General features: G+C 41.6%; 1 protein-coding gene across 3 annotated transcripts; it reads right to left on the bottom strand.

Moving 5' to 3' along the window:
- Window positions 1-703: 703 nt before the first annotated feature.
- On the bottom strand, window positions 704-16,561 carry MCOLN3 (mucolipin TRP cation channel 3). 3 transcript variants are annotated; one of them, XM_058030273.1, is made up of 14 exons: window positions 15,434-15,486; window positions 13,425-13,654; window positions 11,508-11,675; window positions 10,822-10,975; window positions 10,272-10,356; window positions 10,095-10,191; window positions 9,393-9,492; window positions 7,901-8,013; window positions 7,674-7,823; window positions 5,656-5,757; window positions 5,422-5,544; window positions 4,692-4,898; window positions 4,204-4,333; window positions 704-3,011 (listed from the first exon to the last, which is right to left on the bottom strand). In XM_058030273.1, exons 2-14 carry the CDS (start codon window positions 13,650-13,652, stop codon window positions 2,992-2,994), a joined length of 1,677 nt encoding a protein of 558 aa, XP_057886256.1. In that variant the 5' UTR covers window positions 13,653-13,654; window positions 15,434-15,486; the 3' UTR covers window positions 704-2,991. The 3 variants fall into 3 exon arrangements, with proteins under 3 accessions (XP_057886256.1, XP_057886255.1, XP_057886257.1); XM_058030272.1 differs by lacking the exon at window positions 15,434-15,486 and adding an exon at window positions 16,300-16,561 and having other exon boundaries at window positions 705-3,011; XM_058030274.1 differs by lacking the exons at window positions 704-3,011; window positions 4,204-4,333; window positions 15,434-15,486 and adding an exon at window positions 16,300-16,561 and having other exon boundaries at window positions 4,773-4,898; window positions 5,625-5,757.
- Window positions 16,562-16,619: the final 58 nt, after the last annotated feature.

Here is a 16,619-nt window from a genome sequence, read left to right as displayed (position 1 = left end):
TGGCTCTGCAAGGCCATAACCAGCACATCATATGTTGATAAGATTAAAAAGCCTCACCACACACAACAGCAGCAGCCACAGATCTGGCTGAGCTGTACTTCATCTCAAAAGCAGCCAGCAGGCTAGAAAACACAGCATTGACTGGCTTCTTCTCAGGTGAGCAAAATAGTCAGGCAGATGAATATCTTTAGCACCAAGGATCACACAGGTCAGAAACCTGGACAAGTAAGCACTTAGACTGCAGCAGTAGCACCAAGGTGAACAACGCAAGTTTGAGTGTCTGCTTCTTTCTTTAAAAAAACCCAGAATGTAAGTATCATATATATAATACAAGCAGCATTTATTTTCCCAGTCAGAACTGGACATTTTGAGCAGTTGGAAGCCTGTAACATTTCAGGGTACTGTTCTTCTTTCCCAGTGTAACAGCCTGCACCCATAGCCAGAAATACACGATTGCTGCCCTGCTAAATTTATAAGCAGTCCCTTTCTTTCCCCTCACCCCATCCTATCCTTGCTTTAAACATCCTTCTCCTTCTTTTAGCTAGCCCTCCCCTCTGGCCTCACAGTCTGCCCCTGCCCACTACTGTCTGAAGGCAACTTGTAATTTATCAACTCTTTCCTCCCCAAACCCACACAACTCCCAGCAATGCTAAATTAAAAGTTATGGAATCCAGCAGCAGTAACACAGACCTTGGTTTTCCAAGTAATTTCTGCATCTCAGTTTATTGACTTTTTAGCTGTAGCACAAGCACCTGTCATCACTTAAAGATCTACCAGGGATTTCCAGTGCTTCACTTCAGGCAACAGAAACCAATCTTCAGTGGAAGGCTTCACCACTTGTATTAGTAATAGAAAGACTCTGTATACAGTGTATTTTCCTGCTTTGTGGTCACCTGTTGATTTCCATGCCTTATGCTCATACTGCAGGCTTCTATTAACATGCTTTCTCTCTGTTATTCTAAAACTCTGTAAGAATTTGATACTTTAGAGCTCTGTCAAATTTTCTTGAAACTTGCTGCCAAGTCAGTAAGTTAATGGTGACAAAGCACATGTTCTATCCCATTTCTAAATGAAATCAGACCATTTTTTGCTTTATAATTGTATTGGCAAAGTATTCCATAGTTCTTTACAAAATGTACCTGCATTTTAAGTGAATTATTAATCTTTGCTTTCTCTTAACTCTGTATGAAAAAGCCATGCAAGTCTGCCTTCTGCATTACATTGATCTTAAAGTGCTTGCCACCCTTGCCAGAGCTCCTTACATCAATCACTGTACACAATAGAGATGTGCACATTATATTTTGTGCATTGTCAAAGATCCATAAGGAGTTAATCGTGTCAAGAGAAAACATGGTCACTTCATATTTGCTTTTTGAGGCAAGACTGCCTTGTGTCTTCTTGAAAAGTCTTCAGTTTTAGGTTTTGAAAGAGAAGGACCTCAGTACACAAAACTTTCAGATACTGTGAATAATCTGTTCTGCCTATGCTGAATTTGAGGAGTGTTTTTAGTGTAAGGTTAAATACTTGAATATTTGTTTCTATGGCAAATTCTGAAATGCTGTTAAACATCAGCTGGAAGCACGTCTTCACCAGGGTCCACAGGAACTGGCATGGCCATGGGAAATCCAAATTCACACACTCCACTCTCCATTTCATGCCAGAAATTGCATAGCATTATTAAAAAACAAAACTCCTATATTAACCTGGCAACATATTTACTCTTAGAATGAATTCTGACACACTCAATATTTACTGCAGCTGTAAGTGTTTATTGTAGCACATTTAAAATGTGTAAGCATTCAGACAGAACATGTTTAGTGTCCTCTACAGCATTATGCATTGTCACACACAGCTGCAGCAATGCTGCTCACAAATGCAAATTCTCTAAAATATGCTTCCCTTTAGTTTTCTATTCTGCTCCCAGAGTGAATAGACTTTATAAAATAAGGCATCCATTAAATAGTATCACAATCAACAAAGAATATAAACTAAGTTGTCAAAACTGAACTTCCGTACGAGCTAATGTTTCATCCAGCCACTGACAGTAGCAGATTATTAGGTTGCTAGGAAACATCCAGTTTCTAAAGTGTGGAGAGATTAGACTCAAACAAATACCCTGTGTCTTTAAATCAGTTTAGACTTCAGGTTTACAGACCTGTATGCCAGAGGAAGATTTCAAATTTTTTTAAAAAATAGGTATTTTGAAAGTGTTTTTGTCTGATTTTCCCTCTAAAAATGTAAGATCCAAACACTGTTAAGCTGAAAACTGTAACTGACTCTGCCCAGTGCTTGATACATGAGAACTTTTCCCACTCAGCTCATCCCTGGAACTTCAGTTCAGCCTGGCACATCCCAGCCTCTCTGAGAATAGATTGCCACTTACATCCAGTGGTACTTGTGTTTAAAGAAATATTTATTTTGTGCTTTCAGCTATATTTGAGTGGTTTGTGTATCAACTCAGTGTAATGACTCCAGAAACAAATTACACTAAATTTCATAGTATTTATTTTTACTATGTGAGTGCAAAAAACCAAAAAATGCTGAGGGCTCTAGTGAGCTTTCATTCCTTCAGTAACAGGTCAGCCACAGACAGATAATGCCTGCAGTACTGAGGGCTAGGTTGGTGTTCAAAGCTGAAGATGTCTGGCACTAGCTCTACTTAGAGTTGAAGTTACTACATTTATATTCTACTTCTATAATCTAGCCAAGTCTCTGAACACAAACAGGTTTTTATGCCATTTGCATTCTAGCATAATTTAACTAAGGAATCAAATAGAATAAAACTACTAAAAACCATCCCCAAACCCCCTGAAGTAGCAGTGTGTCCAATCAAAAGTCTGTAAGTTTAGCATAAACTTCTGCCATAGGCTTACACTGTTTTTTGAGAAAAGCAAATTAAGTCTTCAGAAATAAGGTTTTCCACCAGCTCCATTGTCAAGTTCTTGCAATGTGTGCTGCTTCAAAGCCTCCATGATACACTCCCACAATCCATTAAATATGTCCACTACAACCTGTACAAGAGAGGAGGGGGAAGTTGTCAGGTACATGCACCAAAATAATAGTTTCACTGTACAAGGAGCCTTAAAAATGCAACTGAACTATTAATAATTTGACATCCATTGACAAGAAACTGCTATGAACCACCAGAAAACATTCTGAATATGAGACTGCTCTCCTAGATGCCTCATCCCCACTGCACAGTCAGTTGGAAGATTATTACATCCCCACCCTGACCCATCTTCTGGTGGCTTTCTTGTCTGGTTAAACTGAGAGGTGTGTGCAGAAAAGGAAATATTAATGTGTCCATGCCCTTCACCCAGGAGCAAGATGCCCTGCTCTGCTTCATCCCACACTTTTATCTCCAGCAAAACACTCGCTCAGAACAGGGGCTGGCTCACAGCAGGCTCTGTCATCTCCTTGCTCCAAAATACATCCCCCCATCTCCTCCCTCTCATAAACGTGTTCTATCAGGCATACAACAACACTGCCCACCAGAAAAGCCCAATACCAAGGAATTGCACCTTTGATCTTTTTAATCAAGACAAGAGGCAAATATTTTCCAGCTCCCCCACCAAAAGCCTCTTCAGCAAGGAAGACTCAGACTTGTTGCCAGGCAGGTTAAATATAAACCATATATCCTGCAATCAGTATTCCTGAAGAAACACAACTTCAAATAACTGAAGCATTTTCCCTCCATAATGGGAGTTAGGCAATGTTTTCCAAGTGCTGTGGTAGTATCTTAAACTGCATGCTGTCTGAAATCCTTGACAAGCTGATTTTCTCCCCAAGTTTCAGGCCTGTGACCTGCACAAGGTGTGATTACAAAGTGGATAAGAGGACACTGAAGGAGTTCTCTTAGTCCTGCCTGTCACAGTGACTACAGGAAATGTTAATGCCTACACATTACACTTATGGGGTTCCCAAGTTACTGTATGCCTTATCTTACTTTCTGTGTAATTTTTTGCATTAAGTGCTTCTTAATTTGGAAGTTCCCTCACATTTTCTAAGAAAATTGTTGGCTGTAGACATTTTGCTGAAGTTCTCTGTTCATTAGAAATAGTTTGGGATTTTTGTGTGGGTTTCTCCCACATATACAACTTCCCCCAAAATTTAAGTACTTTTCATAAACATTGTACCAGGGACATTTTTTAGCACGTTGTTTTTGTATATACCTTAATAGGTAATTTTAATATAGATACATACCATTACAACAGCAGAAGAGTGATGCAGAACTTTCCTCCTCTAACCTGTATTTCCCAGAGTTTGGTGAGTCTTTGCACTGTGATATAAATTTCTGAAGTTCTGTCTCTGGAAAGCCATCTTGCTGATAGTGCTAAAAATTGATAATTCATTAAACTTTTAACAAGGCTAAAACCTACACCAACCCAAATTCTCTCCAGACCACTTTTGACACTGCTCAAGTCTGTAATTGGAAGATTCACAGAACCTAATGTGAAAATAGTGTTGTTTAGTTGATATTTAGCTTCCATTGGAGCAGAAAAACACACTTTTTAAGAAAAACAAAGTAGAGAGAGATTGAAAACCCTCCCATCATCAATTTGCACCCTCAGAAGTAGCAATTATATTTATTCTTTAGATTGGCATGCACTGCAAGTTAAAAGATTGAGGGAGATGACAGTTTGATAGCACCAATCTTGCACTGTTATTCCAAATGAAGAGTCTGTGCTTACCTTGACTGTTTCATATGTATCTGTAATGAGTGCAATGAAGAGACTCAGCACCATGTAGATGAACAGACTGATGAAGGAGTAGAGGTAGATCCTACTGAATAACCAAACCAAGTAACTTTTCTGCTGCATTTGTGCAAAGGTGGCAAACATGTCATCTCCATTGATCAATGAAAAAAGGCATTCAGAAACCATGTTCAGAGTGCGAAACTAGAGTAGGGAAGACAAGGCTTTGTCACTGCTTTATTTGGACACAAAGACTGTACATAACATGAAGAACATTCACTGAGATGACTGGCTGCCTCAGATCTCTTCCTACACCCAGGGGATGACAAGGTGCAAACAGTAAAACATCTGAGGAACAAACAGCTTGGCACCTCCTATATGCATGCACATTCAATTCAGATAAGCAAACTTCTGTCATAAGATGGATAAGCATAAAGTCTCCTAAGTTTTAGTCTGATACTCGTGTTCTGCAAAATGGAAATTATTTCTTAAAATATCAGCATGTGATTGGGAGTCACGGCAGCTTCCACTTCTGACTTGGAGCTTTCATAACTTGAGGAAAGTCTGATTGAGTCATGGAAGTCAGACTCCTCAAACAGAGCAGCATCATGTTGAAGATGCACTATTTTTACATTAAGGGAAGCCTTGACATGGAGAACTAGAAAACAGCAGTAGTCACCTCTCATTCTGTTATTCAAGCTATCTTTTCTCCTGGTCAGAACATTACCTTCACGTGGTATGGTCCCAGTACAATCCATCCACAGAAGCAATAGCCCAGGTAGATCATAGCAGCACAGCAGCAGAACCTCATTACATTGGGTAATGCTGCTCGCAGTGTTAGGATAAGAAGCTGCACAAAGCAATGCAAACAGTTAGAATTCAACCAGAAACTTCCTCCAGTCCTCTTATAGCAACAAACAGAATAAATACCAACAATATGAAGATCCCAGGAGATCCTTACATTATACTTCTGAAAGAAACCTAGGTAGCGAATTACTCCAAGCCACACAAGCATGGTAGATATTCCTAAGAGTATGCTGCAGACATCATAACTTGTCAGACTCTGAAAAAAAGCAAGAGAAGAAGCAAAAAAAAAAAAAAAAAAGGAAATAATTAATTATTGTAACAACTGACAGATTCTAAATAATGACTCATTATCACAAAAATTTGTTTAGAAACATTTTTCCTTTGGCAAACTCTCTCCAATTAGAAATTAGTTTGAGGCAATATACATTAGAGAGAGGTTCCATGAAAGAGCAGGGGCACTTTGAAGTGCAACTCATTTAATGAGTTGCTCATGCCTTTACACATGGCTGTTTGTAAAACAGATTCTAACAAGATGAGCTTCATTTGCAAGGCCAAGAGTGCAGGTGCACTGCAGAAGCACAGACACCTCCTCTGTACCCAGCTCACCAAGATCTGCAGTGGCACTGCAAACATTTTCATGCTGCTTCCAGACTTGCAGCAACAGCTTCTAGAACCTGCATTGACAGATTCCTCAGAGCATCTTAGGAATCTCTGCACTGCAACCCAATGGACAGTATGAACATGACAAAGAACAAATAAAGTTCTTCCACTAGATAGGAAAAGCTCTTTGTAAAAACTAGCATGACTTGTCAGCATTGCTCAGATAAAAACTCAGGAGGATCTTGTTATGTAGTTGGGAACTATGAGCTATATAAAGCTATCAAGGAGAAGACTAATTAGCTTCTAATGAGTTCTATCTGAATTCTATTTTGCTGGTTTTTCCACCTATAGATACTGGCCTGTTTTCATCCAAAATAGCATGTACTCTGTTCCTGAACTGCAGCTCTACTCTGACATGGATCGTGACAGCTTATTTGAAAAGAAGTTTTCATTCATTTCTTTTCTATTCTCCTAAGAATAAAACAAAAATAATAGATATTGGCAATGGATATTAATGCTAATCTTTCCTATCAGCATAATTCATTTAGAACTTAACAAGAAACAAATTTAGGCTACTTTAATGTGAACTTGTGATTCAACCACTTTCATACAGTAACATGGAACAGGATCTTGTCATTATGGTCCACAAAGCTTGCACAAATGGACCAAAATGTACCTGTAGAGAGGAGTTTTAGTAAAATACTCTTGCACATATAAATAGATGTATGTATAATATAAGATATAGGAATCCCAAAGGCAAAGGTCTTATTCCAATCTTGTTCTCTTTTTTGCTTTTCCCAAAGCAGGATGGAGCTATCTCTTGTCTTGGCCAGCTTCCTCACAGCTTCTTTCTACTCTCAGTGAGTTTATAGGTCCTGTGGTGAGAAGGGCAATTTGTACAGGCTGTTTGTGATAGCCAAGCTGTCAGCAGATGGATTTCAGACCCATCCTCTCATCACGAGTGTCCAAAGTTCACTATGTTGCAATGTCACACTTCAAAGTCTGCTACAGACTTTGTGAAGACCAGTATTATCTAAATATCAAAGTGCCTCAGGATAGCATATTATAATAATTTTTCTTTCTTAATTCTGTAGAACATAATGTTTTACAAGTTTTGAGTTTTGTCCATATCAAGTCTATTTTAGGAAGTGAAAGCCCAGACCCTGCTGTGGCTGACTGTCACATACATGCTGGAAAACAGAAGCTGGGAAAGCAGCAAAGTGATATTTAAGGAGAGAGACTCTGTTAAACACTTGTAAACAGAGTTCCAAAAGTTAAATCCTAAATTTGAAGAAATTCATCAAATGAGCAAAAATAAGTGAGGAAGGGAGGAAGTCAGAGACAAATTACATTTTATTCCTCAGAGTCACAGGGAGCAAAAATAATTCAGCACTATAATATAGAGTGATATTTGGAGTTTTTAAATCTTGCTACTAGAAACAACATGCATGAGTTGCAATTCTGGAGGAGAAGGTAGAGTTTTAAAATATCATGCCACTCAGAAGCAATTACAGCCAGCCTAAAGTCCTCTGAGAGATTTAAACCTAGGCTGGACAGAAACAGTTTTCCTACCTTAGCTTGTATCTCCATCTTTAGAGTTGATCCAACAATAGTTAGGACATCACTAACTATAATCAGGATGTACCATCCATTGACAAATTCCATTTGATCATTGAAAGATACTTCTTTCTTATAATAATACAGGAAAAAGCTTACAAATTCCTAGGGGAAAGTAGGAAAGAAAACAGTTAATCAGGCTTACACAAGACAAGGCTTTCCAAAGAAGGAGCTGTACCCACCCTTTGGAGCCAAATTCCTTTAATCACTGATCGTGTGCAAAGGATCAATGAAGTCAGACAAGTCAATATGACAAAAGCATCGAAGATCATCATGTAATGAGTGTTCTTCTGTACTGCAAGAACAAAAATGTACATGTTTACAGTGCCTTTATTCTTGTTGATCATCACTGAAGTAAAAATCAAGTTTTGATGTTAACTGTATTTATACAACTGAATTAAGAAAAATTGTAGTATTTTTTCCAACAAAAGTTCATCTGACATATTTTATGACAGACAGAAGTGCATCTGCACTACAGATACCACTTCACTAAATTTAGGAGGGTTGATACCACATCAAAAATATACCAAAGTGTGAGTGCTTCTTACAGCCCTGCAGGATTACAGGTGAAAGTTAATCATTTTACAGGGACTGGAATGGCCTTTGGAGTCATAGAGCTGTTCAGATTTTTTTTTAAATCCTAGGAACATTATTATATGTATCTTCCCTCTCAGATCATATTTGATAATCAGCTTTTTCTGTCCTAGGGCAGTGCAGATAACTTGTACTATTGCTCAGATAGTCAAGATCAGAATTGAGTTAGACATGAGTTCTCCATCCCTTACATTACTAAAATTTACATTCTTGATCATCTAATGTTAAACATTGCACCAAATATTTCTGTTTGTTTGTTTTTAATACCTACCATACAGCTGAAAAGAGGTGAGACAGCAGAAAGATGAGATGTTTAATGCTGAAAGATTTCAGGAGGTCAGCGAGGGGCTCCGGGAGCGGCCCCGTGTCTGCGGCACCAGCGCGGGCGCGGCAGCGCCGCCCGCTGGGCACTGCTGGCACGGCAGCCGCCGGCCCGGTACCGGGGCTGTGACTGCCTAAGAGATTCCTTTTGCTAATGAAAAAAGATGAGGTTTTGACCGGGGCCAAATATCTGCCAACAAAGGTGGCTCATTCTTGTGAGTGATTGTATAAGAAATTTAACTATCCTGTGTACCTCAGTTACAGCAAAATACACAGCAAATGGCATTTAAGCAACAATAAGAAGAGTTTCTAGCCATTCCACTCCAGCAAGCTTTACCAACAATGCTCCCTTGTCTTTCCTGGTGCTAAGTCCTGAAATAGGAGTAAATCAGCTTCAACTTTCAACCACTATCATGTGTCCTGTTGCCTGGTGCTAGAACATTTCACAACTCTGCCTTAAGAAATGAGCAGAGTGTTCAGTAGCAAAAGAGAGAAGGATGCTCAGTGAGGCATTGACAAAGTTTGGTTTGACATTATCAGTGGTGCAAGCCTTGAGAACTGCTACAGAAAGTAATGGTGTGACTGGATTCCCAGGTTTTCAGATCAGGAGTTGAAGAACAACAAATTCTTAGAAAATCAGATATAGAGTGCACATACTAGAGATGGTATCTCACATTTCCATAAAGAAAAAGGTTAACAAACATTGTGCTAATGGACAAAATTTCAGCATGAAAATTTGAACACATTTATGTCACTTACTTGATCCAGAAACATGCCAGTCTTTACATTCCCTGATTGCTATGTCATTGTCTAGACTTATTTTAATTCTTCCACTGTGTGCTTTATTATCAAACACGATCTGTATTAAAAACAACAAATAAAGAAAATATGCATGTCTTTATAAAGTTAAACAATTACATATTAGCCCACTGTATTGCTAAGCCTGCATAATGATGCAGAATAACTCTCCTAGGGGAGAAGTGACAAACATTTCTAAGCTTAAACTAATTCAAGTATCTTCAAATAAGTGGTGTCAAAATGAAAGACAAATCTGCTGAACCATGTATTTCCCACAAATTGTTTGATCAACTAGTTTTACTAGTGATTTTTTTTTTAACTGCATTCTCATTCCTCTATGATCTGAAAACAACCTTTCCCAGAAGCATCTCTAAAGAGAAGAGATTTACACTTCCATTAGACTTCAGATGGATTAGAGCACAAGTGGCTGTAAGCCAAGCAAGTACTTCAGGACCACATCAGGAGCACTCAAAGCTTAACCTCCCACAGTGACAATTGCTGGTTATTTACAGGGTACACTAAGCCATACCAGAGTAATCCAGGCACCACTGACCCAGTGGTACTCAACACTCTTCAGAAAATGCCTGTGCTGACTGTGTGCAGTAAAGCAGGAAGTCATTTTCTGGTTTTGAACAGAAGCACACGTGGCAGGCTTCCACATACCCGCAGAGTGAAATCGTAGCAGTCGGGGAGCTCGTGGTGACGGACGGTCTGGAGGTTGATTGCCTTCAGATTGAACATGAGCTGCACTGCCACCAGCCTGCAACAGAGCTTCAGCTTAGCCCTGCACAGGGAGAATGCACCAAAACCCCCACACAGGGGGTGCTCTTTGCTCCTCACCTGGGGAAATCCAGAGTGAAATTCAAATTGTGCTTTCCCATCGTGGCGTTGTGCAGAGAAGTCGTTGGCTCAATGTACAAGCAGTCTGGAATGGATAAGGACTCACAACAATATCTCATGGATTATCAGGCTCTTTAACTGTAATCTGCCTGTCACACTCCTGAGGCTGTTATGAGCTGTTGGCTACACCAGACAAGATAGCACACTTGAGTGAGGAGTCATCTGAGAAGCCAACTGACAAATACATTGGCTTCCTTCAACACCAGCCAAGCTACTCATCATGAATTCACAGGGATCACTCCTGAAAATTAGCCCCAAACACTTGTATTACATGGTCACCAGTGCCAAAGGCCCATCACTTCTTTGTGGCATTAGACATTGGAGGTGAGGATTAGTTAAACAGAACTTTTCTTACCAGTTTTGGCTGGTAGTAAGTTCAATACAGATTATGTGATAAGACTATATCATACTGTAAAGTTTTTAAAAGAATTTATCAAAAATGTAGGTCCCATCCTCCCAAAGAACTGATAAAATAGATCAGGTTCATCACCAGTCACAATCTCTGGGTCTATGTCAAAGGTGTCGTTTCCAGGACAGATGATTCCTCGCTTGTAGAACTGCTGACAAACAGCCAGAGGTGTCTCCTCTGCTCCCCTCTTCTCATAAGCATGATTTCCAACAGAGATGTTGGGCAGCTGGAGGTACTAAAGTCCAAAACAAACAAACCAATTTATATAGCAACAAAACTGTTAGTCTCTGAGAAAAAAAAAACAAAACAAAGCAAAACAAAACAATGAAACAAAGCAAAGCAGAAGTGTTTGGATTGGTTATAACCCATTTCTTTTATTTAAAACATCATTTAAAGAACTGTGAAACCTAAACCACACAACAGCAGAGTCCTCAAATATCTTAAGTTATTTGACAAAAACACTAAGTACAGGATTTGGATCTAAATACCTTTTTGCATATTATGTTTTTCTCCTTCCAATCTTTACTAGAAAGCCTAATTTGTTACCTGCAAATGATTCTGGCTAAAATCCAAGGAGTGCTTTTAGTGTAGAACCAGTACACCGATTAGCTTTAAGGATGCTACCACACTACAGTGCTCTAGTAATGACAGAAAACCTAAATGAGTTGATGTTTTAGTCTTAAGGAATTGGCACAGAAGTTCAATTCAAAAAGAGGTGCCCAGGCAAAGATCATATATATTGTACATATTGCAGCAGCAATTCCTACCTGGTTTATTGCAAAGAATATCTGGTCATAGACATCTGTTTGTGTGTATACAGCATAGGTATCATCCATTCTGTCCATGTATCCTTTCAAGAACAGGTGTTTGAATGCAACAGTGTTCTCTTCTTTGAAGGCAACCACCATTTGGTTGCTCAGTCCAAAAACCACCAGCTGAAAAAGACATATTTCCTGTTCAAAGACAGAGTTGGCTTCTGGATTAACACATGAACCTGTTCTATGAACAGCCAGCCTTTTGCCTCACTGGTAGACGCAGCAGTTACATGCAGGCTCCATCCCACAGCTGCTGAAATGAAAGCTTGACTTTAAGGAAACAGTGGGTTTCACAATGTGTCTCTAACATGTTTACAGCATCTTGGCCAAGGACTTGAATTTTCACAAAAAAAATGATACCATCTCAGGTTTGAGCTCCCTATATACTGTTACAAATGCTTTGTTAGCTCGGCCTGGCTCAATTGACTTGCCCTGGGGGAATATCATTGTTCCTCAGCCAAAAAGGCAGGACCAGACTTAACAAGACCCCACTTTGAAGTCCTTCTTCCAGTCCACAAAAGGGAAATTGAGGACAACTCAGGAAAACAAACATCTCTCAATCAAGTTTCAGTGAAAAGTGCTTTGAGAATAATTCACCAAAGCTGTGCTTGTAACAGAGTAACACCTGAAGCTGGTTAAAAATATATATTACAACCGTTCATGGAAAGTGAGCACAAAACTGTTAGCTACTATCCAGACTGGAAAAGGTTTCTAGCAGTACAAGATGTATTGTTTCTGGGAGCTCACAATTGCTTGACTGTTGTTTCAAATCTGGTGTCAGGTGTATTGTGAAGAAACTCATCAGAGATAAGTCTGAATCAGTACTCTGCAGATTTATGGCCATGGTGCAAACTGGATATGCAGGTTTTGATAAGGGTAACCCAGTTACAGAGATACTGAAGTGCTCTGTAGGCAAGCTCAGCCCACAGGAATACACCAACAAACCAACAGTGCACAGACTGCATTACCACAAGGCAGATTTTCTCTGAAAATATGAAATCAGCATTAGTTCCTTTCTTACTGGATTCTTCCATCATCAAATTTTACTTTTAGTTGCAAAATGGGAGAGATGACAATCAGAAAATGATGACACATTTAAAAATGAAACAGTAAGGGACACAAACATGCTGCCAGATGCACAGCAGGAGAACTTCTCTGCAGTTTGTGCCATCATTCATGCAAATGGAAAGAAAACATTTTTTTCTATACATGTATTGCCATAGTACTGGTATGACCATAAAGGGAAATCACATGTGGGCAACTCTGAAGGATCACCTGAGGACTTAGAAAGGTTTTGTGAAAACTTTCTTCTGCCTTAACCACAGAACTTTGAGACAAACAATTGTGTTTTGAGCAGCAGATACATGAGTTATATGGAATCTCTGGTGCAAGGCTGGGTGAGAGGAAGAATTTCTGAGGGTTTTTTCAATGCAAGAGTTTGTATGCCATATGCAAGTTAAAAGCGAAACAAAAAAAAAAAAAAGAAAAAAAGTCACCAATTTCAGTTCTTATCACTGTGATATTGAAACAGAAACTACTTCTCCTTCCCTCAAACACAACAGTGAAGTGGGTATTGGGGTAACAGATGCATCATCCTTTGGGGGAGAAATGGCAAAGAAAAAGAAAGTAAACTAAAAGGTCAAGTTGAGCCCTTAAACACAGCTCCTTTCATCTGTACTGGAAGGCTGTTTTTTTCAGTCCATAGTTTTATGAGAAAATTAGGCCACCTGAGATCTTAGCCACATATATGCAAATAAGATAATTTTGCAATCTATCCTTTCCCTTTCTCTGCACCACACCATGAATTGCACATCACCTGCATTCATCTGACTTCCCATAAGCTGAGTCCCTGCTTCCATAGGTACTCACCTGGACTGTAACCATTACTATTTTGAGTAGTTGAATCCCAAGTTTCCAAGGCTTTCTGCCCCGGGCCCAAAATTTCTCACACGGGTTCATGAAGAAAAATTTTAACTTCCTTCTAAGCTGGTCTTCCAAAAGTGCCTCCTGTGATACCGATGAGTGTCGTTTGTAGCTGGAAAGGTTTTCATCATCATGTGCACTGCAGCTGCTCACAGCCACCTCAGGATTCTCCATTTCTGAAAAGAAAAGCAGCCCTTGTCCATTGAAAAGCCTGCTAGCATCAATAGAGTAGCAGCAGATCAGTCTGCACTAACAACCTGGACTCCAGGTGTTATCTTCTGTGAAAGGCACTCACACGTTACACTGAATTTCAGACCTTTCACATATTAGCGCACACTTTCTGCAGAATTTCAAGAAAAATATGGCCAAGTTCTTAAACTTACAGCTAGGCTGCCAGGACACTTATTTAATAGTGGAATTTCTGTCCATTTGGACTTACAGGATCACTTCCTGAAAACTTCTTCCTCTCTCACTTGACAACACAGCATATGTGCTAGATATCCTGACTCAGGAGGAGCACTAAAAGCCTCTCATGACCATGCACTCTTCTGGAAAAATTATCTACTGCTGTAGCCAGTATTTTCCCCCACACCTACAAGCCTATGTCCCACCTGTGGAAGAAAGGGAATTTTCAAGAGAGGCAGAGGTTTTCTTATACATTACTATTAGCATAGTTTACTCTGGGAAATGGAGCATGACAAATTGCAATTCAGATAAATCATCTGAGAGCATTAACTTGTCATTTGGCAGGATTATGTCTTTTTCTTTTGCCATAAAAGACCCAGTGCAAACCACCAGTGATAATGAACCACAAGAGGTAATTGAATCATGATTAGCCAGAGGCTCACATCTGAGCTCAGTGTGAGGGGAAAAGATTAGATGAGAACCTTATAAACGTGTTTAAAGACATTACTCTGCACAGTATTCAGCATGTTTACATTTTGATCTGGTACTAAATTCAACATTTTATAAATGCTTTATAAAGACTCCCAAACATTTTATAAATGCTTTATAAAATATTAAAGAACTAGCCAGGAATTTTTTTTTTCAGATGACATTAAGAACAGAGAAGACTGCCTGGGCTGTGAATAATGGTGTGCCTTATTGGGCAGCTTATTTTTGATTCCTATAAGAATAGTTTTGTATATATCTCAAACAAAAAATCATCTTCAAGATATTGATCAAAGACAAATGTCCAGTCACATCCAGTCTCCTCCAGCAGCCCCTGCACACAGAAGAACAACAGTCTGTTTCAGACATGATTTGAGACCTTCAATTTCCCCAGCTGTCAGGAACGCAACAAAAGTTTGGAGTCAGCAGTGCAGCGCTAAGAACAGGCCCATGCAGAGGCCAGAAAAGTTCAGCTCCTATTTTATCAGGCTTCCATTGTCCTGCAGGATAGAGTACAGCCTGCTGTGCTTTCCACTCACCTTACTGACAGCTGATCCAGCATTTCTAAAATTAAGCCCTACTCTGCCCCTGCAACAGTCCTGTCAATATCAGTGCTAGATTAAAAAAAAAAAAAAAAAAAAAAAAACAAACAAAACCAAACACCAACAAACCCAAACGCATTTCTGGTCCTCACGGTGGGCTCGAGGCGCCGTTCCCAGAGGGCAGCCCCCTGCTCCCCCACTCCCCCACAGCCCGGCCGGGGTCTCGGCAGCCGGGGCGGTCACAGCGGGCCGGGCCGGGCCGGGCCCTTCCCTCAGCCGCTCTCCCCTTGCCGGCGCTGCCGGCAGCTCCCAGCCCCGCGGGCTGCCGCAGCCTTGCGGATGGCACAGGGCCGGGGCGGGAGCCATCCCCATACGCGCCCGCATTGCCGTCCCCGGCCAGGCCGGAGCGCGGCAGCCGCTGCCCCTCAGGGCTGGGCACCCATTCCCCGCCGCAGCCAAAGGAGAAGCCGGGGCCAGGGCGCACCCCCGCCCCTCTCCCCGCTGCTAAAGGTCCCCGCGTACCTGCACCGGCACCGCTCCTGCCGCTCCCCGGCCTCCAGGGGCCGCCGCCACCGCGGGGGCGGCCGAGGGAGCGCTGTGCCCGCTGCCGCCCCCGCCGCCGCTGCCTCCCGGCTCCGCTCGGCTGGGCGGGAGAGCCGCGGCCTCCGCCAGCCCGCCCCGGCCCCCGGGCAGCGCCGTGCCGGGCTCGGCTGTGAGGGGCCGTGCCGTGCCGGGCTAGGCTCGGCTGTGTCGTGCCGTGCTGTGCCGGGCTAGGCTCGGCTGTGCCGGGCCGTGCACACCGGCTCCCGCGGCCTCTGACACCTTGTGCCGCACATCTCCCTCCTGCCGCACGTGACGGGCGGCTCTCCACACTGTAATATACTCCCTATAGGATGGGAATGCCGGCTCCAGATTACTGACCTAGGCTTCTCCACAAGGGGAAGTAATGTTAAAAACAGCTGTGTCGCACCCGTCATTAAAAAAAAAAAACAAAACACAAACAAATAAAAAAAGCCCCCAAAATCGCTTTCAGGTCACAGAACTGTAGTTATGAAGGGCAGCTAGTGGTACAGTGGATATACTGAAGTCATTCCACTCATTACACAATTAAGCTATTAAAGTTATTAACTGAACTTCAAAGAGAATGGACTCCAGCCTCAGGTCTGCGCCAGTCCCACTGCACCGCGGAAATGATCCCTTTGGCATGGCTGCCTGACAAGAGGATAAACCTCGGGTTGTAACTCTGCATAGTCTTCAGCTGCCTAATTTCTGCCACTGGTATAAAATAGGGCCAAGACCAAAACAAGGAGAGTAGCGGGCATTTTGAGAAAGTGAACTTCCTGGCTGTACAAGTTGACAAGGAAGACAGAAGGGACCCTCCTGCTTACCATAAGAAGGGGTGGAGGGACCTCGGAGTGGCACCAAGGACCAGCATCAGGTGCTCCGCACAGGGAGGAAGATACTCCGGGGCTCCTTGCGTTTTACATTGCAGCAAGGAAAACTAAATTATTTTTATGCATCCAAAATACAAAATATATAGATTACAAATCGTCATATTAGCAAACCGCATCGAATCGCCACAATCCCAGCGGCAGACGGCCTCAGCACTGCCCGGTAAGCACCGAGGCGCTGCCTGCGTTGGGGTGCGCGGGTGGCCTGGCTGCAGAGGGGACAGCCGCCGCCTGGCGCCTACAGACCCCATCATGCC

Source organism: Melospiza georgiana, chromosome 9, assembly GCF_028018845.1.
Source record: "Melospiza georgiana isolate bMelGeo1 chromosome 9, bMelGeo1.pri, whole genome shotgun sequence".
NCBI lineage: Eukaryota > Metazoa > Chordata > Aves > Passeriformes > Passerellidae > Melospiza > Melospiza georgiana.
Note: the sequence above shows the minus strand (reverse complement) of the source record. Positions and strands in the feature narration are given on the sequence as shown.

What these genes read in the sequence shown, in the direction of transcription:
- MCOLN3 (XM_058030272.1), bottom strand. Translation starts at nt 13,652, where the DNA reads ATGGAGAATCCTGAGGTGGCTGTGAGCAGCTGCAGTGCACATGATGAT. An exon ending in AAGGAATTTGGCTCCAAAGG is followed by an intron (nt 7,824 to 7,900) that starts GTGGGTACAGCT and finishes ACTTTCCCCTAG; the next exon opens with GAATTTGTAAGCTTTTTCCT. An exon ending in TGGGACCATACCACGTGAAG is followed by an intron (nt 4,899 to 5,421) that starts GTAATGTTCTGA and finishes TCCCTACTCTAG; the next exon opens with TTTCGCACTCTGAACATGGT.